Source organism: Lipotes vexillifer, unplaced genomic scaffold (genome assembly GCF_000442215.2).
Source record: "Lipotes vexillifer unplaced genomic scaffold, Lipotes_vexillifer_v1.1 scaffold371, whole genome shotgun sequence".
Classification (NCBI taxonomy): Eukaryota; Metazoa; Chordata; class Mammalia; order Artiodactyla; family Lipotidae; genus Lipotes; species Lipotes vexillifer.
The window spans coordinates 2,118,602-2,143,569 of record NW_006786304.1 but is presented as its reverse complement, the minus strand read 5'-3'; the positions used below and the strand labels follow the sequence as shown (position 1 = coordinate 2,143,569).

Genomic DNA, 24,968 nt, shown 5'->3' with positions numbered 1-24,968 from the left:
GGGACCTGGCGTTGGTCCTGACCCGCGCCTCCCTGCCCGCAGCACGGCGCCAACGTGAACGCGCAGATGTACTCGGGCAGCTCGGCGCTGCACTCAGCGTCAGGCCGCGGGCTCCTCCCGCTCGTGCGCACGCTGGTCCGCAGCGGCGCAGACAGCGGCCTCAAGAACTGCCACAACGACACGCCGCTCATGGTGGCGCGCAGCCGCCGGGTGAGTGAGTGTGCGCGCTGGTGGCGGCGGGGGTTACAGGGGTTGCAGGGGTGTCTGTGCCCGAGCGCCGGTCCGCGCGGATGTGACAGGTGAGTGGGCACGTGCGTGCAGGGGATGCTGCGGTGGGTGTGTGCGCGTCTGTGCCAGGGCGTGGAGGTGAGCCGGTGAGCCTGAGGGCATGGGTGTGAGTTATAGGCAAAGGAGTGACTGAGGCACAAAGAAAGGAAGTGACTTATCCCTCTGCACGTACTGAGAAAGAGGCGGTGCTCCCTGAGCTAGGAGACCCCCGTGAGCTAGGAGAGATGAAGAGAAGCAGGGCTGTGTGGGCAGGGGTGGCCTGATGATGACACCACCCCCCCATCGCCCCACAGGTCATCGACATCCTGAGAGGGAAGGCAACACGGGCTGCTCCTGCATGCCAGCCAGAGCCCTCCCCTGACCGGAGTGCCACCACCTCCCCTGAGAGCAGCAGCCGCCTCAGCTCCAATGGTGAGAAACCGGCTCCCAACTTCCAGCAGCCCAGCTCCGCCCTCCCTCAGAACCCAGGAGTGGGGGTCCCCAGCCCCCTTCTCCCTGGATCCAGCCTCTTGCTGCCCTCACCCCTCCTCTCTCTTCTCTTCCCATAGGTCTTCTGTCAGCATCACCACCCTCCTCGCCCTCCCAGTCTCCCCCCAAGGACCCCCCTGGATTCCCCATGGTTCCCCCAAATTTTTTCCTTCCTGCCTCATCTCCACCGACCTTCCTGCCCTATGCCGGGGTCCTCCGAGCCCCTGGCCGGCCGGTGCCCCCCTCCCCAGCTCCAGGAGGTAGCTGAGAGGGATGGGGGGGCAGATCTCGGACTCATGAGGAGGGACCTCGCTGCCCTATGGGGTCAGCCCTCCTGGAAACTGTGAAGATCTCACTCTGCCCCCCCCCCCAATCTTCTGGACCAGGATTTGCACAGAGGCACATATATTTACCCATAACCGCCCCCCTCTTCTCAGCATGGATATTCCCCCATCTCGTCCCCACCCCCAGCCCGGGACTCTTACCCTATTATTCTCAGGCACGAGTCTCCCATCTGGAACTTCACCCAATCATTCATTTCCTTCTCCTCTCCCAGAGCTGGTGGAACCAAGGAACAGCCCTCCCCTCTGGCCTTTACCCAGTTCAGTAAGGAGGGAGAGATGGGCTGTAGCCAGGCACTGATATCAATGTAAATTATTAGGCTTTTGGGTTGGATTTCTTTTGTAATAAACTATTTTTGTACCATATCCCTGGCTTTGCTAGGCCTCTTTCATGAGGAGGTCTGGAGGAAGTGTGTTTGTGTGTGTGCCCACCTGGGTGCTGTATCCAGCTGACTCCATGTGAGTCTCAGACTGACAGTGACATGTGTGGGCGACTCTAGAACTTACGGTGTGTTGTAAATGTTCTGTCATTGTGTCACTGTGCCATTGTTTCTGGGGACAATGTGAAGTGTGACATCTTTCCAGAGGACCCTGTTGGATTCCATAGTGCATGTGTGTGTATGTGTGCTTCTGAAGGATTCTGCGGTTTGTGGGTCCCTGTGGTACCACAGCTGGTTCCCCCCAGTTGTGTACCTGTGGTAAACCGTTGATGCCAGTTGCCTCTGGGTCTCCGTGCGTGTAGCATTTGTGAGTGTTCCTAACATTGAGACCTGCGGTCATCGTGTGATTGTTTCTATGTGACTGCCTCGCTTGGTGTATCACATTTTTATTCAGTGGCTCCAGGGCCCCCCTGACATACATATATATTTTTGACTGTCTGGACGCGTTTCTTATGTGTCAGTCAGGGTTTGCATTCATTTCCCGTTACCACAGTAACAAAGCACCACAAATTCAGCAGCTGAAAACAACACAGATTCATCCTCTTATAGTTCTGGAGGTCAGAAGTCCAAAATCAACTTGACTGGACCAAAGTCAAAGTGTCAGCAGAGCTGGTTCCTTCTGGAAGCTCTAGAGGAGAATCTGGTCCCTTGCACGATCCAGCTCCCAGAGGCCGCCTGCATTCCTTAGCTCATGGCCCCTTCCTTGTATCACAGCACCATCTTGCTTCTATCTGTACATCTGCTCTGATCTCCTGTTTCCCTCTTAGGAGGACCCTGTGATTCCCCCAGGTGCCCCCACATAATCCAGGATAATCTCCCCCATCTCAAGACCCTTAACTTCCTCACATCTGCCAAATCCCTTTTGCCATATGAAGTAACATTCACAGAGTTCCAGGGGTTAGGATGTAAATATCATCGGAGTCTTTATTCGATCAGAGAAGCAACATCACTAAGCAGTGGGTGTATGGATAAGTGATTTGTTACAGGGATTTGCCTGTTGGGAAGGGAAGATGGATGTACAATGGGGGAGGCAAGGACAAGCTGGAACCCCCAAGAAAGGGCTGGACCCCATGTCAGACCCCAGTGCCTCCAGCCTTGGAGAAAGGGGTGTCCTTTGGGAGAAGCTGGCAACCTTGGTCCCATTCTGTTGGTCTTCTGGAGTGACCATGTGTTTGTGTTTCCAAGTGATGCTGAGTGTGGGTTTTTTCAGTCTGGCGGGCCCTCCTTGGGCCTCTGGGTCTTTGTATGTCTTGGTGATTGTGAACATTTCTGCTGCGGTGACTCCACAACATGCTGTATCTGTGGGGCCCACTGCCTTAACGTCTTCCTAGGAGACACTTGCGTCTAGGCTAGGGGTGTGTGTGTGTGTGTACACACACGCACACACATCCGTGTACACACACTTCTGGGGCAGCTCTGACTGGGTAGCCCATGTTCACATGGCCGTCCTGACTTAGGTGGCCATGCGTCTTTGTGACCATGTGCCAGTGCTTTTTTTTTTTTCTTTTTTTTTCCTTCTGTACGCGGGCCTCTCACTGTTGTGGCCTCTCCCGTTGCTGAGCACACGCTCCGGACGTGCAGTCTCAGCAGCCATGGCTCACGGGCCCAGCTGCTCTGCGGCATGTGGGATCTTCCCAGACTGGGGCACGAACCCACGTCCCCTGCATCGGCAGGTGGACTCTCAACAACTGAGCCACCAGGGAAGCCCTGTGCCAGTGCTTTTGATGCTGCCTCTGGGCTATGGTGTCCCTAGAGCTGCCTGATTTGGAAGACATGCTGGTTTCCTAGGGCTGCTGTAACAAATGGCCACAAACTAGATGGCTCAAAATGAATTTATTCTCTCACAGTTCTGGAAGCCAGAAGTTCAAAATCAAGGTGGTCAGCAGGGCCACACTCCCTCCAAAGGCTCTAGGGGAGAATCCTTCCCTGCCTCTTCCAGCTTCTGGTGGCTGCTGGCATTCCTTGGCTTGTGGCTGCATCTCTCCAATCTCTGCCTCCATCTTCACATGGCTTCCTCTGCTGTGTGTCTGTGTCTTCTCTTCTGGCTCTTATAAGGATAATTGTCACTGGGTTTAGCCCTAAACCCACCCAGGTAATCCAGGATGATCTCATCTTGAGAGCCTAACCTTAAGTGCATCTGCAAAGACGCTTTTTCCAAATAAGGTCACATTTAAGGGTTTTGGAGGGTAAGGATGGGGACATATCTTTGTGGGAGGCCACCGCTCAACCCACTACAGAGGGTGACTATTGGGCCCTGCAAGCAGCTGTGTGTGAGAACTTCCCACGTGATAATCCCACCACATGAGCAAGGTCATGTGCAATGACTGTCTCTCCAGCAGACCGTGAGCCCTGGGAGGACAGTTTCCTCCTGCTGCCCTACCCACAGCAGCCAGCACATTGCCTGGCACGGAGCAGACCCCTGAGAAGTGATGGTAGAATGAGTGAGCCTCACCCACTCCCCATTGCATTATGGTGTCTGTGATTCTTTGTGGCTGTGTCTGGTCCCCTGTCACACTGTGTGACCAGTTTGGGAGCAAATATTAGCAGCCATGTATTGACCATGATGGCACCCATATTCCAGATGAGAAAACTGAGACTCAGAGCAAGTTGCCCGTCCAAGGCCAGGTCTCCTGCCTCCTAAACCCACGCTCATAGTCGCTGGGCCCTTTTTGACTCACAGGAAGGTTGTGTGTGGTTGTGCCTTTTATTCTGTGTGTGCACACGCATGTGTGTGTGGAAAGGGTGCAAGATAACAGGTGGTGTGTCGTTGAGAGCACAGGCCCCGGAGTTAGAACTGAGTTCGGGTCCAGCCCTTCCATTCCCTAACCATGTGACCTTGATCAGGCGACTTCAGGCCCCGAGCCTCCGTTTCCGCATCTGTAAAATGGGAATAATGCCCACGTCTGAGGGCTGATGGGTTGATGAGGATTTGATGAGAGTGTAGGTGCCAGCCCCATAACCAGCCTGGAGTGTGTGTCAAGATCTCCTTGAATCTGTGGGTCCAGACTGTAGGTGATGTGCCTCTTTGTGTGTGAGAAACTATCTCCCGGTTCAAAAGCTGAACCCGGCCCTGACCTTGGTGACTTACTTCTCTAAAACAAAGGATCTGGCTTCTCCACACATGGAAACCCCCTCTCAGCTTCCTGACCTTGGGACTGGGCACGTGTCCTTCCACACCCAGCCTCCTTCCCCTGAAGAAAGACTCCAAGGAGAGGGGAGAAGGGCTATATAGAGGGTCTCCAGTCCCCCCCCCAGCCCTCCCAGAATTAAACACCCCCCTTAACCACCACCACCAAGAACTGTTCTCATCTGTGAAAGTCCTTGCTTTCTAGAACCAGAAGTCATACTTTCAATGCATTGCTCCAGAGGCCCAGCCCCTGTTGCAAAGTTTCACTTGTTATCACCACCCTGAGTAAACCCAGATGCTCAGTCAGAGAATATCTCTTTCAAGCACTTGCATGAAATCTTCCAAATCTTAAATGTGGGTGCTGTCCCCCCAGAATGCTTTTAGAAGCATAAGAACTAAACAGAACACATCTGCTGGTTCGGTGTGTGAGCAGACCCTCAAGTCAGCCACACCTCCATTTTACAGAAAGGGAAACTGAGGCCCAGAAAGGGGAGACACTGACCTGGTGAGTCGTTGAGTCCGGGATTCCACAATTCACCTTCACCAAGCGAAGGAATTCATCACCAAGAATGGGACGACCAACATCGTGTACCTTCTGATACCATGCACTGAGAAGGACACAGCATCACTTTTATAATATTCCTGCCACCAGAATCCGATCACAAGGAAATATCAGACAAACCCAAATCTAGACATCTTACCAAAGAGCTAAGAAGTGGCCTGTGATTTATCGAAAACGTCAACTTCATGAAACACAAAGTTAGGCTGAGCGGTTGTACCAGACTGAAGGACAATATAAAGACATCAAAACTAAATGCAGGACTTCCCTGGTGGTGCAGTGGCTAAGAATCTGCCTGCCAGTGCAGGGAACACGGGTTCGAGCCCTGGTCTGGGAAGATCCCACATGCCACGGAGCAACAGAGCCTGTGTGCCACAACTACTGAGCCCACGTTCTAGAGCCTGAGAGCCACAACTGCTGAAGCCCACGTGCCTAGAGCCCGTGCTCTGCAACAAGAGAAGCTACCACAAAAAGCCCACGCTCAGCAACAAAGACCCAACGTAGCCAAAAATAAATAAACTAAATTAAAAAAAAAAAAAAAAAAAACCTAAATCCAACACATGATCTCGGATTGGATCCTGGACTGGAAAAAATGGTTTGCTATGAGGATAATTTGGGGACAACTGGTGATTTGAATATAGGCTGCAGTGTTACATGCTAGTATTGTATCACTGTTAACTGTCCTGCTTTTGATAACCATACTGTGACTGTGTAAGAGAATGTTCTTATATGTGGAGATACACATCGGAGTGTTTAGGAGCAAAGAGGTAAAATGTCTGAAACTTAACTCTCAAATGGTTCGAGGGAGGGGGAGAGCAAATAATAAAGCAAACTGACAAATTGTTAACAATTGATGAGTCTGGGTAAAGGGTATACAAGAAACCTTGGTCCTATTCTTGCAACTTTTCTATAAGTTTAAAATGATTTCAAAAAAGAAAAGAACGCTTGCAAATTGAAAGTCATGGTTTTCAGGCTCTGTGTTTCTAAGTGGATTTAAGTCTGTGCATGCATCTGTGCTCAGAGCTTGGGGAGTTTGGAGTGTGAATTTGCTGCTTCAGACTCTGCTTTGGGGTGGCTAAGACATTGGCTTTAGGGTGTGTTAAGGTCTCGGGGTGTGGCCAGGGTCTTGGGGGGTGTGGGCAAAGTTTCAGAGGCGTGGCCTGGATGAAGGACAGGCCATATCCTGGGGTGTGGTCAGAGCCTTGGGGCGTGGCCAGATTCTCAGAGGTGTGGCCAAGGTCTGCGGGCAGGGCCTGAGAAACTCAGTTCCCAAGGGAGGAGGTAAATCTGTGCTTAGTGCGCCCTCTTGTGGCTACCCTGGGATCCGGCCTCCACTTTTTATAAACAGTTTTATTAAATATAATGTATATAGCCTACAATTCAACTATTTAAAGTGTACAATTCAGTGGTTTTAGTGAATTCAGAGAGTTGTGAAATCATCACCACAATCAATTTTAAAACGTTTCTTCATCCCCAAAAGAAACCCCCTGCCCATTAGTAGTCACTCCCTATTTCCCCCTAACCCCCTTCCTTCAGCCCTAGGCAATCCCTAATATTATTCCTGTCTCTATAGGTTTGCCTATTCTGGACATTTTATATAAATTGAGTCGTACAATATGTGGTCTTTTGTGACTGGCTTCTTTTACTTTAGCATAAAGCTTTTGAGGTTCATCCACGTTGTAGCCTGTATCAATATTTCACTCCTTTTAATGGCCAAATAATATTCCATTATATGGGAATACTGCGTTTAATTTACCCATTTATCCATTGTCATTTGACGGGCATTTAAGTTGTTTCCGCAAATCTTTGTGTGGATATATGTTTTTAGTTCTCTGTGATATATATACATAGGCATGGAATTCCAGGATCATACAATGACTCTATGTTTAACATTTTGAGGAACTACCAAACCGTTTTCCAAAGCAGCTGTACCATTTTACATCCTCACCAGCACTGACTGAGTTCCAGTTTCTCCACAGCCTCTCCAATACTTATTATTGTCTGTCTTTTTTATTATAGCCTTCCTGGCAGGTGTGAAGTGGGATGTCCTTGTGGTTTGGATTTTCATTTCCCTAACTGAAAATGATTTTTCAGTATCTTTTCTTATCATCCACTGATTTTTTTAAATAAATTTATTTATTTTATTTACTTATTTTTGGCTGTGTTGGGTCTTCGTTGCTGCGGGTGGGCTTTCTCTAGTTGCAGCGAGCGCGGGCTACTCTTCTTTGCGGTGCGCGGGCTTCTCATTGCGGTGGCTTCTCTTCTTGCAGAGCATGGGCTCTGGAGCGCAGGCTCAGTAGTTGTGGCACACGGGCTTACTTGCTCCACGGCATGTGGGATCTTCCCGGACCAGGGCTCGAACCCATGTCCCCTGCATTGGCAGGCGGATTCTTAACCACTGCGCCTCCAGGGAAGCCCTCATCCACTGCTTTTGTATCCACTTTGCAACTATACGAACACTTAACCAGTTTGCCATATTTGGCCCAGTTTTGTTTTTTTTTTTTTAATTAAAGCGTTAACGATATCGTAGTCCCATTGTATCCTCAGAGTCCATCTTTTTCCTTCGACATGTCCTGCATTTAATGCTCAACATTACCACTCATGGTTTCATACTATTATCACATACGATGCATCCCCCAATAATATAGAGCATTGGTTTTGCAGGGTTTCTTTTCTTTTCTTTATTTTTTGGCCACGCCGTGCAGCTTGTGGGAGCTTAGTTCCCTGACCAGGGATTGAACCCGGGTCCTCGGCAGTGAGAGCACGGAGTCCTAACCACTGGACCGCTAGGGAATTCCCTTTGCAGGTTCTCTTACCTGGTATAAACAACATTGTGTTGTACTAATCCTTCTGCACTTTTTTTTTTTTTTAACTCATTGTATTAATTTCCTGTTGCTGCTGTAACAAAGGACCACAAACTCAGTGGCTTAAAACAACAAATTTATTCTCTCAAAATTCTGGGGACTAGGTGCCCCAAACCAATGTGCTGGCAGGGCTATGCTCTCTCTGAAGGCTCTAGGGGAGGGTCCTTCCTTGCTGCTTCCTAGCTTCTGGTGTTTCCCAGCAATCCTTGGCTTAGAAATGCATCACTCCAATCTCTGCCTCTGTCGTCACATGGCTTTCTCCCTGTGGGTATACCTGTGTCTATGTCCAAATTTCCAGTCATATTGGATTTAGGGACCACCCTAATTCAGTATGACCTCATTTTAACTCGGTTACACCTACAAAAACGCTATTTCTGGGCTTCCCTGGTGGCGCAGTGGTTAAGAATCCTCCTGCCAATGTAGGGGACACGGGTTCAAGCCCTGGTCGGGGAAGATCCCACATGCTGCGGAGCAACAAATCCCGTGCGCCACAACTACTGAGCCTGCGCTCTAGAGCCCCCGAGCCACAACTGCTGAGCCCGCGTGCCACAACTACTGAAGCCCGTGCGCCTAGAGCCGGTGCTCCGCAACAAGAGAAGCCACAGCAGTGAAAAGCCTGCGCACCTCAAGGAAGAGTAGCTCCGCTTGCCGCACCTAGAGAAAGCCTGCTCACAGCAACGAAGACCCAGCACAGCCAAAAATAAATGAATAAAATAAATTAATTTTTAAAAATTAAAAAAAAAACTATTTCTAAGTAAGGTCACATTCATAGGTTCCAGTGGACACAAATGGGGGAGGGGTACTATTCAACACAGTACACTCATCATTACGTTTTTACGAGTCAGGTTGTTGGAATGTGTGTCCAGTTCATTCACTTGAACTGCTCTGTGGGAGTCCTTTGTGAACGGATACCACAATGTATTCATTGCTTCTGATGATGGACACTTGCCCTGTTTCCAGTTTTCTCTATTTCCTACAAGGCTGCAATTAACATCCTTGAACACGTCTCTTGGAGTTTCTTAGGGCAGTATTTTACAACCTGCCCAACAAGATCCATTAGTGGGTTGTGAAATCAATTTCGTGGGTTACAAACACAATTTTCCCTTTGATGAAATTAAATTAAATTGAATAGAAGATACGAGAGCGCATGCACATAGTCGGGGTAAGGATTGCCCTGTGAAACTTGTTTGTTTCGGGTGTATAACGTCCCAATGTGAGCAAAAGTGTTTACAAGCCACGGCTCTGAAGGAGGTAGCTGGCAATGGCCTTGCCCTGCCAAGGCTTTGATGGATCCTGTCAAGTTATTCTCCAACCTAATTTGTCCGTTTACACTTCCATCAGCTCCTGGTCAACACTTGGTATAATCAAAACTTTGAATTTTTGCCAGGCCAGTGGGTTTTCATCCTGTTTCGCGGAGGTGGAAACTGAGGCTCAGAGGATGCAGGAAGGCAAGGAGCTGGGAGGCAGACCCCCTCCATCCTGACGGCAAAGCCCGGGTCTTCGCTTAGTCTGAGACGTAAATTCGAAGATTCCACAAGTTAAGGATCCTCGGGTTCTGAGAGATGGAGGATGGGGGCTGAGGAGGAGGGTGGGGTGCAATGGGAGCCTCATCTCTCATCCTCATCCCTCTACCCCTCCTACCTCAAAGAGTTTTTGAGAATTCAGTGAGAAAATGTAAAGCCTGACGCACAAGGACCGACAGCGAGTGAATGTTTAATAAATGTTAGCTATTACTATTATTCTCTGATTGGAAATTCTCTAGGTCTGTGCATATTTGTAATCAGAACTTGGCCAGTCTCCTGGCCGGGGCGTGGCCAGGACGCCCAGGGGCGTGGCCTGGATGCCTTGGGGGCGGAGGGACGGTCCGGCCCACAACACCCCCGCGCCGTGGCCGCCCAACGCACAGCCCTGGCTGGGGAGATGCTACAGGTGGCGAAGGTTGGGGAGAGAACCACGTCTCTCCAGCCCTGCGCTGAGCAGCCGCGCCTGGGCCTCAGCATTCATGAATCCCATCTTCCCGCCTCATCCCCTGAGGACCCAGAAGCCCCCACCTCCTTTGGAAATCTGGGTGTCTCAACTCCAGCCCGATTTCTCGCAGGCCTCTGCTGTGGGGACCCAGGAATTATGTCACCAAATTCCTGCTCCCTCAGACACCCTTCTCCCAACTCCTGCTCTTAGGGGACCCACGGGACTGGGCACGCTGTGTTCCTTCTCAGGGACAGAGGGAATCACACTATTTCCCTAACATTTCCTCCTAGAAAGTTCAGCTCTCTACGACCCAGGAAAGCCACGTTCCAACCCCATCCCCTTCAGGGTCTGCGTAGCTAAACTCCCAGCCCCAGTCTCGCCCCCAACAAAAGTCCTAGGTTTCCCCCAACCCCTCCTCCACCGCTATCTTGGGACCCAGTCCTCAGCCCTTCCCAGAAGGGGCCCAGGCATCTTACCTGCGATTCCCACCCATTCAGGAAGTCCTATCGCCACCCACCAAAGCCACCCCATCCGGCTTTTCTTTGGGGATCAGACGTTTGAACCCCATCTCTAAGGAGCCCAGTTGCCAGAGTCCCCAGCCCCTGCCCCCTTTGGACACACAGGTACCTGCAGTCCCCTCCCGGTTTCTCCAGGGCCCGCCCTCACCTGGCCCGCCCCGTCCCGCCCCCACCTCGGGCTGGGAGGGGCCGCGCCTCTCCCAGCCGCTCGCTCACCTCCTCCGGCATCGGAGGGACTCATGGCTGCGGCGGCCCCGCGGGGACGGCAGTGGAGAGAATCCAGCGCGTTCGGTCGGGCGGTGAAGCTGCTGCAGCGCCTGGAAGAGCAATGCGGGGACCCCCGGCTCGCCTCGAGTCCCCCCTCGCTGCGGGACCTACTGCCCCGCACCGCGCAGCTGCTGCGCGAGGTGGCGCACGCCCGGCGGGCGGGCGGCGGACGCGGCCCCGAGGGTCCCGGTGGTGCGGAGGACTTTCTCGTGGTCTATCTCGCTAACCTGGAGGCCAAGAGCAGGCAGGTGGCGGCACTGCTGCCACCCCGGGGCCGGAAGACTGCCAACGACGAGCTCTTCCGGAAGGGCTCCAGACTCAGGTGAGCCCTTGCGCCAGGACAAAGGTGAGCTCGCGAGTGGGTCCCAGGTCATGCTCCCAGCTCCCTCCTCCCTCGGACCCAGGGTTCCCGGTCCCAAGCCCTTCTACCTGAAGGAACATGGAAAACTGGGCCACCCAGGCTTTTCCTTCCTTGGGCACCTGGGCACTGAGCTCCTCATTTCCCCCTCTTTCTTGGCTAAGAAGCGGGCTGCTCTCCCAGAGGATTTAGACACACACCCTGGAATGTGGAGACCCCAGGGAGCTTCCTGCATGAAGATCGCTAGACCACGTGCTCTTTAAGCCCCCATCACCGCCCCGGCCTGGGGGACTCCCAGAGCCTCTTTAGTTCCTGAGAAAGAGCTAGCTCAGGACCTGGCGCTTGTCTGCAGGTTGCCGGCTCCAGTTTTGAATTCTGGGGAAAGGGCTGCTGAGTGACAGGGGCAGAGGTTTGAGGCCTAGAGCCCAGAACAAGGTTTGGAACAGCGGTTCTCAATCCCAACAGGCCCCCATGCCCCTTTTTTAGAGCACATATTTTGTAGTGTTTCTTTAAATCCATCCTGAAATGAAATACATAGGGTAAATAACCTACCTATTCATAATTCTTTTAAAAAACCCACTATAATGCCCAAAATGTATTATAAGGAAGAGATAAAAGGAATGTTCTCATAATAAAATTATCTATATTTCAAATGAAAATGCCAAGGCATAGTTACAATTATTCTGGAAGGTAGAACTGACTAGTCAGACACTTGCACTTGGAGGGAAAAATCACTCTGTTGCTGAATCAAACAGACTTCCCTGGATACATAGGATAGTGAATTTCTGTAAAATTCAGAATCAATTTTCAAAGTGCGAAAAATGCTTATGTAGGGAATACCCTGGTGGTCCAGTGGTTAGGACTCCGTGCTTTCCCTGCCAAGAGGCCAGGTTCAATCCCTGGTCCAAGAACTAAGATCCCACGAGCTGCGGGGCGTGGCCATAAAAAATGCTTATGCGAAACTGAACTGGGTTCTAAGCTCAGATCATTATAAACGGATTTTCCACCTTCACAAATGTCTGATGGGACATTGGAAAATTGAGTGGGGTGTGGGTAAGTCTAACTGGAGGGGATTGTCCCCACAATCCAGCCTCAAGTAAACTTCTAGAAGCTCCTTAGAATGGTGGTATAACTCCACTGAGAACCACTGTTCTAGATGCAGTAGGTTCTAGAAACTAGGAAGCTTAGGGGCTCAGTGAGTATCTCAGTGGATTTTCTAGAGTTGGGGGTCCTAGCAACTCTTTGACGGAGATTCTAGACCAGGACTTTCCACTAAAATCTAATACAAGCCACATATGTAGTTTTTCATTTTCTAGTAGACATATTACAAAAAGTTTTTTAGACAGGTGAAATAAATTTTAGTAACATTTTCTTTAACTCACTATATCCAATATATCTCAACTTATGATCAATATATAAGGTGATGATTAATGAGATCGTTCACATTCTTTTTTTCCTTTTGCGCTAAGTTTCTGAAATGTAGTGTGTATTTCACATTTAGAGTACATCTCAACTTGGACCAGTCACTATAGTGAATAGTGACTATATTACAGACTCTGGGAAGGGAGGGTGCTTAGAAACTGTCAAGGGTGGCCCTATAAAAGGCATCAGGGGTACTTCCCTGGTGATACAGTGGTTAAGAATCCACCTTCCAATGCAGGGGACATGGGTTTGATCCCTGGTCAGGGAACTAGGATCCCACATGCCATGTTGCAACTAAGCCCACGTGCTCTGGAGCTCGCGCGCCACAGCTAGAGAGAAGCCAGCGCGCTGCAATGAAGATCCCGTGTGCCACAACTAAGACCCGATGCAGCCAAAAAAAAAAAGGCATCAGGAATCCTACAGACCTGGAGGCTATTAATATAAAATAATAAGAACAGTAATAGTAATTAACATGCCCTGAGTGCCGACTGTATACCAGGTTGTGCTTGGCATTTTAGGTGCTCGTAAGATGGGTAAGAATCATTATCGCTCCCCCTGTGAAGCAGAGGCTGTACTTACCCAGTATTTATGCCCATTTCACAGTTGAGGAAACTGAGGCTTAGTGGGGGAGGGAAAAAGGAACTTGCCAAAAATCACACAACTAAGTGTCAAAGCTACCCTCTACTGCTCGCCACGTCCTGAACGGCCCCTCCGGGAGGCAGCCAGCAGGAGGAAGCTCAGGGGTCCACCACCCAGTGTTGCTAAAAACAACGGGGAGTCTCCGAACTCAGACCGCCCTAAATGGCCCCAGCCGTAGTGGTCCCCACGTCCAGCTAGGCAAGGCTTCAGGCAGAGGCCGGGATTTATTTGCCGGAGGATGCCTTGGATATTAGGCGGTACATCCCTTTCCTTCACAGACAGGGACACTGAGGTTCTGAGTGGGGAGATATCAGCACTGCAACAGGCGGTCTTGGAATCTACTTTTACCCCGCACTGACACCTTAGACAGATTCTGGGGGCCTCACCCCTGTGGGTGTTCTGGCCAGAGGGTGGAGGTGTCAGTGGGGGCCCCAAGGTCAAGTCCAGGTCCTCAGAGCCCAACCTCGCAGGCGACAGCTGGCCAAGCTGACCCTCATCTTCAGCCATATGTGCGCGGAGCTGAGCGCACTCTTCCCTGGGGGCAAATACTGTGGACACACGTACCAGCTCACCAAGATCCTGGCCCACACTTTCTGGAGAGACCATTGCGGAGCCCGGTGAGTGAGCACCTGCCCCTGGGACCCCATCCTGCCCCCGCCCACGGATCCGGGTGTCCAGGCCCCCGGCCCCTCCTCCCTCAGACCCAGGATCCAGACCCCCGGGCCCTCCTCCCTCAGACCCAGGATCCAGGCCCCCGGCCCCTCCCCCCTCAGACCCAGGATCCAAACCCCCGGGCCCTCCCCCCTCAGACCCAGGATCCAGGCTCCCGGCCCCTCTTCCCTCAGACCCAGGATACAGGCCCCTGGCCCCTCCCCCCTCAGACCCAGGATCCAGGCCCCCGGCCCCTCCCCCCTCAGACCCAGGATCCAGACCCCCGGGCCCTCCTCCCCCAGGACCCAGCTCCTCTCTCCCTTCATCTGTCAGCTCTGCGCCTCTGAGCTTCAGATCCCATCAGCATTTCTCTCCATCTCGCCCTTCACCTGCAGAACTAAGCGCTCCTCCCCTGGGCCACCAAGGGCCCCGGTGGCCTCCATTCAATCCTCTTGGGCTCAAATCATGTCTGTCCTTGCTTTTCTCACTAGACCAAACGCCCCTCAAGCGCAGGGCTGGGTGGGCTCATTCTTTTGCCTCAAGCACTTTGCATAGGGCCTGGCACAGTGCTGTGGGATAACCGTCTCTCTCTCATCTTAGTCGCCACCTCTGCATGTGTGTCCCTCCCCCTGGGTCTCCATCTCTTAGTTTCCCGGTCTCTGCGTATCTCTCAGTCTCCGTGTGGCCCGGCCCTGCCCCTGGCCCTCTCCCTCAGGAGTGCGAGGCTGGGGCTGGGGCTGGGCCAGAGCTGAGGCAGGGTGGGTGTGTGGGCGCGGTGAGGGGGACAGGGCTGGGCAGGTTTCAGGAATGTGGGAGGGACAGGCTGGCTCAGACCTGCCTGAGCCCCCTGCCCGCTCCTTGGCCCCTCTGACTCTTTGGTAGAGCAGTGTGTCACCTCAGAACAGTATAGGGTTGAGGCCCCGGATCCTGGGTTCCAAGGGAGAACGGAGCTGAGGGCCGGCACTCCTGTCCCAGGATCCTGGCAGATAGAGCTGCTCGCATGGGGAAAGCAAGCTCTTTCACTCTCTGGGCTGGCATCCTGGCCTGAGCTCTCAATTCTTAGAACCTCCGGTCCCTTCCCCGCCCAGCCTGGCCCAGCTCTGCCCCTGGGGACCCACTACTTGCCATGCTTGTGCCAGGGGCCTGGATTCCCAGGCACCCACCTGTGGCTCAGGCCTGCCCCCTGGGAGGGAGGTGGGACCAAGCTGGTACCCTGGGCTGGGTCTGAGCGGCAGACAGCAAGGACAGATGAAGAGATCTCTCTCTCCCCCACTTCTCTCATCTCTCTGTCCCTCTGCTGCCAGTGCCTCAGGGCCTCCTCCCCTCCTCCCACCACCATGCAGGTGTGTGGATTTATTATCTGGGGCCTCCGGGAAGGGGGCACTGTCACTTGGAAACACTTGGTTCCGCTGTCAGGGCTGGTGCCCCAGCCCTTTCCCATGGAGGTGGAGGCGGGGCAGGCGGGTCCTTTTGAGTCTGGGCTCTGAATCTACATGGGGGAGAACCCTCAAATGCACGTAACTTGTTGGTTTCTAGACACAGCATCCCTGACCCTCTCAAAACTTGACAACTTTTGAGCGGGGAGGTCTGTTTTGGTCTCTTCTGTGCCGGGGAAAGCTCCAGCCACTGAAAGCCTGGACCTCTGGGGGCAGATCCCAGGGTCTGAGTAGGGGAGGGAGAGGAGAGCCCGCGCTCTTGGGTCCCGCGACTTCTCAGGTCGCCTCTAATCCACTGCAGTGGATCCCCAGCCCCTCTGCCTGGCTGTCCCCAGGTCTCTCACTGGGAGGGGCACCCCATGCTCCCATATCCCTCCTCCCTGGGGTTCCCAGGTTAGGCTTCCTGGGTCGGTGAAAGCCCCTCCCCTCTTCCCTTCCCGGGGTCCCCCAGGGGCCGCCCCTGAGTCGCGCCCTGCTCTCGGCCCGAGCCATACCTCGGTGCGCCCCCAGCAGAAGCGCGAGCACCAGCAGCCGCGGGGCCCTGCGCGCCCCGGCCCGGGCGTCCGGGGGCTCCATGTTCAAGGTGGCGGGCGGCGGCGGCGGGCGCGGCAGCAGCGGAGGAAACAACTGAGCCCGGGCGGGGGATCGGCGGCCGCAGGGCTGGAGCGAGGAGGCCCCGCCCCAGGTAGCCCCGCCCCGCCCCGCCCGGCCCCCCTCGTCCCTCCCAAACCCGGGCGCGGGGCCAGGACCTCCCACTGCCCGGAGCCGACCTCCCAGCGCACACCCGGGAGCGGGGCTCCCTCCGCCCCCAGCCCGCGGGGTGTCAGGCTCAGGCTGCCCAGCGCCCGCGGCGGGTGGCCTGACCGACCAGTCCATCCGGTGTCCCGAGCGGGGACCTCAATGGACAACCGCGGACCCTCTCTCTCTCTCTCTCCCCCTCAATCTGACCGGGGGACTCGTTCCCACCATGGCCGGTGGCCTGGGCTCGCCTCATCGTTTTCAAACAGCTGGTCCCGGTCCAACGAGTGGCCTGCACTGGCCTCCCCAGTCCAACCAGCAATCCCCAGCCTGACCAGAGGCCTAGAACAGCTTCTCTCAGTATGCCCCGTGAAGCCTCCCCAGTGGCCAGTGCTCCAGGCTGCTTTCCTGTCGGACCAGTGGCCTGGAACCCACCAGTTCAATCTCTTGTATCGAATGGGCTTCAGATCCCAGGTCCGCCCGGGCCTCTGTGAGCCCCCTCAGACCCAGGATCCAGGCCCCGCCCCCCCTCCGGCCTCTCCCGCCTCAGACCCAGGATCCAGGCCCTTTGTTGCCTCCTTCCCAGAAGTGCTCCCATTCTAGCCTCCCAGAGGCTTCACCTACAATCCCCTCCCCGACATGCCCTTGCACCTAGGTGTGTGCTGCCCTGGGCTGAGTTTGAAATGCTTTTGTGCATCTGCCACCCCGTGGAGCCTGACTGCACGACCCTGGCCTTGCGCTCCACTATCGACCTCACCTGCAGTGGCCATGTGTCCGTGTTCGAGTTTGACATCTTCACCAGGCTCTTCCAGGTCAGGCAAGGCCAGTGCCTGAAGCCCAGACGCTTGGGTCCTGGGGGAGGAGGGGTTGGGGGCCTGGGCTTGTGGGTCTGAGGGAGGAGGGGGATGGGGGCCGGATTCCTGGGTTCTGGAGAAGGAAGGGTCTGGAATCTTCTGTGTCAAATATATTCCTGAGGGAGTATCTTTGGGAGTGAGGGAGGTGTCTGGGTTCTTGGACTCTGGGCGGCACTAGGGGTGTGGGCTGCTTCCTCAGCAGCCCCTCCCTGACCCAAGCACTGCCCCACCTTAGCCATGGCCAACACTCCTCAAGAACTGGCAGCTCCTGGCCGTCAACCACCCAGGCTACATGGCCTTCCTCACTTACGATGAGGTCCGAGCACGTCTGCAGACCTACAGAGACAAGCCAGGCAGGTAAGAGGGCCAGGACTCGAGGAGAAGGCTGCCAAGCGTGCAGGGGTCTGGGTCCTAGGCTGGGGTGTCTGGATGGCCTAGACATCCTTCAGAAAGTAAGAACCAAAAGGTCGCAGTACGTGGGACCCCAGAGAGTCGAGAACTCAGAGGTAGGATGCTGAGTGCCCCCTACAACCTAGGTTCTCCCGGGACCACCTAGACCTGCCCACGATCCAGCAGCTAAAGGGACAATACCTGGTCTGGCAAGGGGGCCTGAAGACCCTGCCCCAGGATAAGATTTGTTTCTGATAGGTTAGAGCCCATGCAGTACCATCTGTTAAATATTTTAAATATGACCTCCCACCTTCTGGGAAACCAGACACCTGAGTCCTTAAAGTATTTCAGGCCAGGAGTTCTGAGCTGTTGGATCCCTCTAGAGGGCTAAAAATTGAGGGACTGAGCTCCCTGGAAGTTAAGGGAATCGGATGTCAGATTCCTACGTCTTTGAAGGGCTGAGGTGCAGGCCCCCCAAGATGGTATGTATTAGCACTCTTCCAGCTGTACTTCAAACTGGTGTAAAGGGAAAGAAAAAGACATGAATTAATGCCCATAATTGAAAAGACCAGGTTTGGGTTTCAGGCACAGCTGGATCCAGGTGCTCAAGTGCTATTGTCAGAAATCAGTTCCTGTTTTTCCCCTGCTTTCCTCTTTGTTAGCCTCATTCTCAACCACAGTCTTTCCTCATGGTGGCAAATGGTTTCTAGAAGCCCCAGCTTTACACCCTACCAGCTTATCAACCCTATAGAAATGGAGTGCCTTACTCCTAATACTTCCAGCAAAAGTCCCAAGGCTGACTCCCATCACTCTGGCCGGGGTCCTGAAATGGACTGGTTGGCCAAACCAGAATCAGCTTTGTCTAAACCCCAGTGAAGGTGGAGGAGGAGCCAAGCAGGTGAACACAGCAGACATTCCCTATAGTGGCAGCCAGGGATCTAGCACCTCACTGCCTAGAAGTTTATAAGGGAGCAAGGACTTACAGACCTGGATCCCTGACAGGGTGAAGGGCCGGCGAGTTCCAGAAAGGACAGCAGTGACCACTCCCTCACCCCATCCCTTCCTACCTCTTCCTCCAGCTACATCTTCCGGCCCAGCTGCACTCGCCCGGGGCAGTGGGCCATCGGATTCGTGAGCTCAGATGGCAACATCCTGCAGACCATCCCTCTCAACAAACCTCTGTTCCAGGCACTCCTGGAAGGACAAAAGGAAGGCTTGTGAGTCACCATCCTAGCAGGCTGAGGGTGTCAACAGAATGCGCTTCGAAAGGTCATGCATGTAGTGCACTGCCCAAGATCACCGCGCCTGAGGGCACAGGGTTCACAGAGTAGACAACATAAATTTGCAGTACTACAGTGTGCCAGCAGGTGGCAGACAAGGGTCCAGAGGAAACGGCACCTTTTCTAGCTCCCACAAAGCTGACCTGTTGGGCTAGTAGCAGCTCTCCGAGGAGTGTGTGGGAGTTGGGCACAACCCCAGTGGTCCCCTTCCTTGAACTTGCACTCAAGGGCTTTTGCTTCTAGATATCCATATCCTATTCTAGAATTTAGAGTGTTAGAGCAGAAGGAGAACTGGGCAAAAAGCTAGACTGGGGTTTTCAATCTGTAATCTCGGCTGCCCCAGGGCCCCTCTTTCGGAATCTGCCTTGGGTAGGACGGGAGGGGAAAAATTGGTAGGTGAGGTTCCCAAGTCTCACCCTGGACATTTAACCAGAGCCTCCTTAGCTAGCAGTCATATCTATATGATACACTATGAGATAGATGATGGATAGATACATGGATGATGATAGACAGATAGATAAATAGATAGGTAGGTAGATAGAGAAAGAGAGAGAAAGAAAGAATGGATGGATACATAGATTAGATAGGTAGGTAGGTAGGTAGCTAGGGAGATGGATGGATGGACGGACGGACGGACAGACAGACAGATAGATATGCAGTTGATTCTCGTTATTTCTCATTATTTGTGGTAGTTCTGTTCTACAAAATCACAGCCAACACTGAATTAGTGAATCCTGAGCCGTTGCTCCTAGGGGAAATACAGCTGTAGGTTCCTGCAAGATTCTGGTCACATTTTTGTCAACCAGTCACTACATAATAACCTTTATGTGTATTTCTGTTTAAAGACACCTAATTTAATACATTGATATATCATCGATACATTCACATTGAACTCACAGCCCACAGCACAGTAACTCACGGCTGAACAAAGCTCATCTCCCACACGTATTTTCTCCATAATGTACATCACGGCCTTCCTGTGCTTAGGACATGAGACGGCACTTCAGCACTCTACTTGGGGGGGCATTTAAGCCAGCTAAGTCACCGAGAAAAAGCATTACAATGCGGAAAATGGGGCACCAAATAGACTGTAAAAAGGACACATTTACAGTATGAGAACTGAAAGGAAAAGGCCAAATGCTGCTTTGTTCATCCTCAGCTGGGAGCGGGCCTGGTCATGAATGACTGTGAAAGTGCCGCAGGGAGTATTGATTTTGAGGTTCCAAATACATTTTAGCAAGTAGGCAAGTCTGCAAATTACAGAGTCTGCGAGTAATGAAAATCTGTTATGTGTGTGTGTGTTTGTGTACGTATATATATGTATACACATACCCAGACATATACTATCATATCTCTATCTGATAACTGAGGACACCGTGGTGCAGAGAGACAGAGACACTTGTCCAGGTCACACATTAGCTCCTGAGCTAATGAACTGGGATTTGAAGCCAGGCAGCCAGGCTCAGAACTCGTGCCTGACAAATAAAGTACTAAGTTCCAGGTCAGATTTCAGTGGAGGATTCCCAGAGTTAAAATAAGTGTGAATACCATCCATCTGGTTTAACCCCCCTACCCTATGTATACACACACACACACACACACACACACACACACACACACACACACAATTTCAGAGACAGGAAAATCAAGAGAGAGGGGGCAGGGGACCCCAAGCTCTTTCTACCACACAGCAAGACAGTTTTCTGGGTCTAACATTGATCCTAGCAGTTCCCCTCTCACTGGGTACTTATGTGTGGGGGTAAGTCCTGCTTGTTTTCTGAGCACTGTCTTATTTAATCCTCACCACCCATCTTTGCCTTAGGCACAATTATGTCCATTTCACAGAAGAGAAAACTGAGGCCAGAGAGGTAGAGTTGCCCAGCTCAGGTCACACAGTGTGTTTGTGGGAAGCTGCACCAGGGCCCAGGCCGGGGTGCCTGCACTGCTCTACCTGGCTGGCCAGGCAGAGCCACCGGCCTTGGGGAACCTGTGGCCCCGAGTTGATCTGGGGGTGCAGTTATGACCTGGATGGGAGACCCAGGGTGTGCAGAGCCTTCTTGTGGGCTGACCTGGAGCCAGGCTCTCAGACCTGGCCCACAACCCTGGTTCTGCATCCCTCCAGGCCTCACCCTGTGGCCTCGGGCATCACCTGTCCCACGCTGAGCCCCGGTCACCCTCTGTGAAGTGAGAATAGTGTGGACGGACTAGGGGGTTCTTTCCAGCCCTGTGGGCTGAAGACTCTAGGATCTGGTCACTCCCGCAATCTGTGACTAAGATGCTATTACGCTGGGACCTGAAGACTCTAGGACGGGTAAAGTTCTGGGAGGTCTGGGCCTGAGGTTTGATGTTTCCTGGTTCTCATGCATCTGGAGTTTCCAGAGCTGGAGTCACTTAGTCTGTCCTTCTATGGGGGTCTGAGGGGACACAGCCCTTCCTGAGGAGTCTGAGGGGACACAGCCCTACCCTGGGGGCCTGAGAGGACACAGCTTGCCCTAGAAAATCCCAATTTCAGGAGAAGGGAGGGAAAATACCCCCAGGCCAGCTATGTATTGGGGGCAGATGTTCCAGGGGTGCTGGAGGGTCCCTCGGTACCCCCTCTTCCCTCCCCCCAGCTACCTTTACCCAGATGGGAAGAACCACAACCCGGACCTGACCGAACTCTGCCAGATGGAACCCCATCAGCGTGTCCACGTGTCGGAGGTGAGGCACAAGCCCGGCCTCCCTCCCCGGCTCACCGCCCACCGCCTCCATCCACTGCACCATGGCTCAGGGATCCCCTCCCATGAGTCAGGCCCTGGACTCGCAGAGGGCTTGGGGTGTTGTACTGGCTTGGAGGCCGCGTGAGCTGGGGTAAATCACTTGGTCTCTCTGAGCCTGTCTGTTCCTCCTCTGGAAAACACAGCTCCCCCTGCCTCTTACCCGGGGCTTTTCATGGGAATAAAACCAGGAAATGATACCGCTGAGATCATCAGAGCAGCTAACGCACTTTGCGCACTCACTAGAGGCAGCCCCTGTGTCAGCTTTTAGTCTTCCAGCCATCCCATGGGTGAGAGGAGACGTGACAAACAAAATTTTGAGTACAATATTCGGGACACACTTAGACCTCAAAATGTATTCATTGTTTATCTGAAAATCAAGTTTAACAGGGCATCCTGTATGTTTATTGGCTGAATCTGGCAGCCCTGAGCGTAGACCACCCCCAGAGAACAAGTCCCATAACAAAAGCACATGTAGGAGGCATTGGGACACACGGCCTTGAACTTAGGGAAGGCTTCTGGGCTGGTGCAGAGGTTTGGGGCTTATTTCCTGTGGCCCGACTTGCATCTCCGTGGCTGATATCACCACTTGTCGTCATCCGCATCTCGCCTGCCAGGAGCAGCTGCAGCTGTACTGGGCCATGGATTCCACGTTTGAGCTCTGCAAGATCTGTGCCGAGAGCAACAAGGACGTGAAGGTGGAGCCGTGCGGGCACCTGCTCTGTAGCCGCTGCCTGGCTACCTGGCAGGTGGGTCCAACCCTGCCCTGCCTTCCCGCCCGGTCCCCGCCTCCCTATAGTAAAAGCCCCTAAAGGATCGCCCACATGCCTCATCGATCACATGGGGAAACTGAGGCCCAGGGAGAGGAGAAACTTGCTCCATTTATGTTTCTGTCTCTCTCACTCTGCATCTGTCACCTCTGCTTCTCCTTATCCAGTTACATTATTAGTGGAAGATGCTACATTGACCCTGGTGTGGAAGGGGCGTGTCTGTGGGACTGGCCACAATAAATATGGCCAGGCATTCCTAGCCCACAGCATTCTCTCTCTGGGTGATCTGGGGCCAGTGGCTTTACCTCTCTGAGCCTTAGCTGCCTTCTCAGGGGAATGGGGTTGGTGGTAGTGACCTCACAAGGGAGGATCCAGACCTCTGGGTAAAGGGAACCCCTATGGAGTATGGGTGGCTGATACTAAGTTTTCCATTGTGATGTAAGTGGTAGACCTTAAGCTTTTGATTGCGGAGCTTATCATAACAAAGACATCCATGTCCCGGACACAGCGACTAACAAAACAACTAGATAAGGAACTAGCCACCCCGACCCTTGAAGTTTCCCTTTAGAAAGCCCTAAGTAACTGAGCACTGGAGCGGTCCTGCTTCTCTCTTCCCGAACCCTGATTCTTGCTATTCTGCTTTAAATTTGCCAAAAATAATGAACCCCAGAAACCCTAGGCACCCCATTTGGCCCCTAATATAAGCAGAGCTCCAGGTCCGCCTCCCTCCCTGCCTCTCTCCCTTCCCTCTACCTGCAACCTCCCGTACCCTCCAGCACCTGTGAGTAATAAATCTTGTTCTTCAAAGTCCCCTGATGGTTGATGCTGAGATGTGCCCTGCAGTCATAATAAGAACCGAAGGGCGGGCTTCCCTGGTGGCGCAGTGGTTGAGAGTCCACCTGCCGATGCAGGGGACGCGGGTTCGTGCCCCGGTCCGGGAAGATCCCACATGCCGCGGAGCGGCTGGGCCCGTGAGCCATAGCCGCTGAGCCTGCGTGTCCGGAGCCTGTGCTCCGCAACGGGAGAGGCCACAACAGTGAGAGGCCCACGTACCGCAAAAAAAAAAGAACCAAAGGGCTAGCCCAGCCATAACACTGGCCCCAGTGGTGGTGGCAGGGGGGTGTCTGTGGGACTCCCCACAGTGAATACATATGGCCCAGCTGAGTGTCTCAGGCATTCCTAGCCCATAGCATCACTACTGTGAGGCTGAGACCTACACAGCACCGCGGCTCTCTCGGGCTCTGGTCCAGCCCCTCCTTTCTGCCCTGCGTGTCTCTCTCCATCTTTCTCTCTTCATAATTCCTCCTCTCTGTCTCCATTTCCCTCCATCTGTCTGTCCTCCCCACATCACTCTGTTAGGGATAAAGGCCCCTGTAGTCCCAAGGGACCTGGTGGGGAACAGGGAGACCCTGATCCTTTCCCTCCCCACTCCTCCAGCACTCAGCCAGCCAGACCTGCCCCTTCTGCCGCTGCAAGATCAAGGGCCAAGAGGCTGTGAGTATCCATGAGCTCAAAGCCAGCGCCACTGCTGAGGACTCAGAGGACAGCAATGACAACAAAGGGGAGCTGCAGCAGGTAAGTAGGGCCAGGAGGGAGCTGGAGCTGGAATCCCTAGGGTCTGAGGGAGGAGGGGGCTGGTGACAGGATTCTGGGGTCCCAGGGGCATGGGCTTTTGCATCCCTTAGGGTCTGGAGCTATGGCTTTCTCTAGCATAACCCTCATTCTCCATTCTACCTCCAAAGCCTAGGAAGTGACTGAATGCTGGGCCTCCAGGCAGGAGGACATGTAGGTGAGAAGAAAATGGTAGCTCATAACCCCCTCCCCACCCTCTGTCTCCCTTAGGTGACCCCCTCAAATCGTCCCCTGCCCCCTCGGCTGAATCTGCCCACTGAGAGTCCGAGAAGCAAATGCCAGCTGAGGGTGGTGAGTCAGGCACTGGTCTGAGGTGGGCAACTTGGGTCCCATTCATCCCTGGGGTCCCCAGTCTGACCAGGTGCTCAGGGGTACGGGCCAGGCACTTGTTCTCTGCACCCATTTACGAGGTGCCATCTGGCATCCACACCTCTATGGCTTCTTCTCTTCTCTCCCTTACTCATCCCCCCTCGTTGGCTTTCTGGCTCTCCTTCCAGCATCCCAGGTGTGCTCTACCCCAGGGTCTTTGCACGAGCTGTTCTCTCTGCCTATATCTCTTTTCCGCAGGCTCACTTTCTCATCTCATCCTCTCAGGGAGGCCTTCACTGACCACCCTATTGAAAGCAGTGCCCCTGTCCCTCCAAGCCCCTGCCCAGCTGCATTCTCTCAGTCCTTTGCACTGGCTGGCAGAGTGTATGGTCTATTGTTTTCTGTCACCGTTAGCAGGTTGTCACCTTCCTGAAGGTTAGGACTTTGCCTTATTCTCTGTTATATGAATAGTGCCTGACACATAGTAGGTGCTCAATAAATAGGTGTTGAATGAATCAATGGAATGAGTCTTCCCAACAACCCTATGAAGTCAAAAATGTTCCTCTCCTCATTTTCCAGAAGAAAAAAGCTCAGAGAGGTGACTGCACCTGCCCAAACACACAGCCTGAAAGAGGAGAAACCTTAAAAAAACCCAAAATCATCTGCTTATTTTCTAAGTGAGCCCTGGCCTTGCTTTCTTCTTCCCCCCACCCCCCTGGCTTCCGAGCCCCTGGCTTCCTGGGGTGCAGGGGGCGGGGAGGTAGGGCGAGGTCTCTGTTAACATCTCCGGCTGAGTACATACCAGATCCAATCAATACTGGGCAGTCTTCAAACAAACAGCTCAGGAAGTCTGGGAACATTATTCGACCACAGCAAACAAGAGAGCCAGCTGG

The 24,968-nt window shown here is 53.3% G+C and overlaps 2 protein-coding genes across 2 annotated transcripts in view; both read left to right on the top strand.

Moving 5' to 3' along the window:
• The window catches only part of BCL3 (BCL3 transcription coactivator), a 9,631-nt gene extending 8,607 nt beyond the window's left edge, over positions 1-1,024 (top strand). The window contains exons 8-10 of the mRNA XM_007458557.1: positions 43-210; positions 582-699; positions 837-1,024. Of these exons, the coding sequence (XP_007458619.1) occupies positions 43-210; positions 582-699; positions 837-1,024 (474 nt within the window). The remainder of the gene's footprint in view (positions 1-42; positions 211-581; positions 700-836) is intronic.
• Positions 1,025-10,812: 9,788 nt separating this feature from the next.
• Positions 10,813-24,968, top strand: part of CBLC (Cbl proto-oncogene C) — a 16,561-nt gene continuing 2,405 nt past the window's right edge. The window contains exons 1-9 of the mRNA XM_007458683.1: positions 10,813-11,162; positions 13,730-13,876; positions 16,740-16,896; positions 17,174-17,295; positions 18,408-18,545; positions 21,221-21,308; positions 21,982-22,113; positions 23,572-23,709; positions 23,977-24,057. Coding sequence (XP_007458745.1) covers positions 10,813-11,162; positions 13,730-13,876; positions 16,740-16,896; positions 17,174-17,295; positions 18,408-18,545; positions 21,221-21,308; positions 21,982-22,113; positions 23,572-23,709; positions 23,977-24,057 — 1,353 coding nt within the window. The remainder of the gene's footprint in view (positions 11,163-13,729; positions 13,877-16,739; positions 16,897-17,173; positions 17,296-18,407; positions 18,546-21,220; positions 21,309-21,981; positions 22,114-23,571; positions 23,710-23,976; positions 24,058-24,968) is intronic.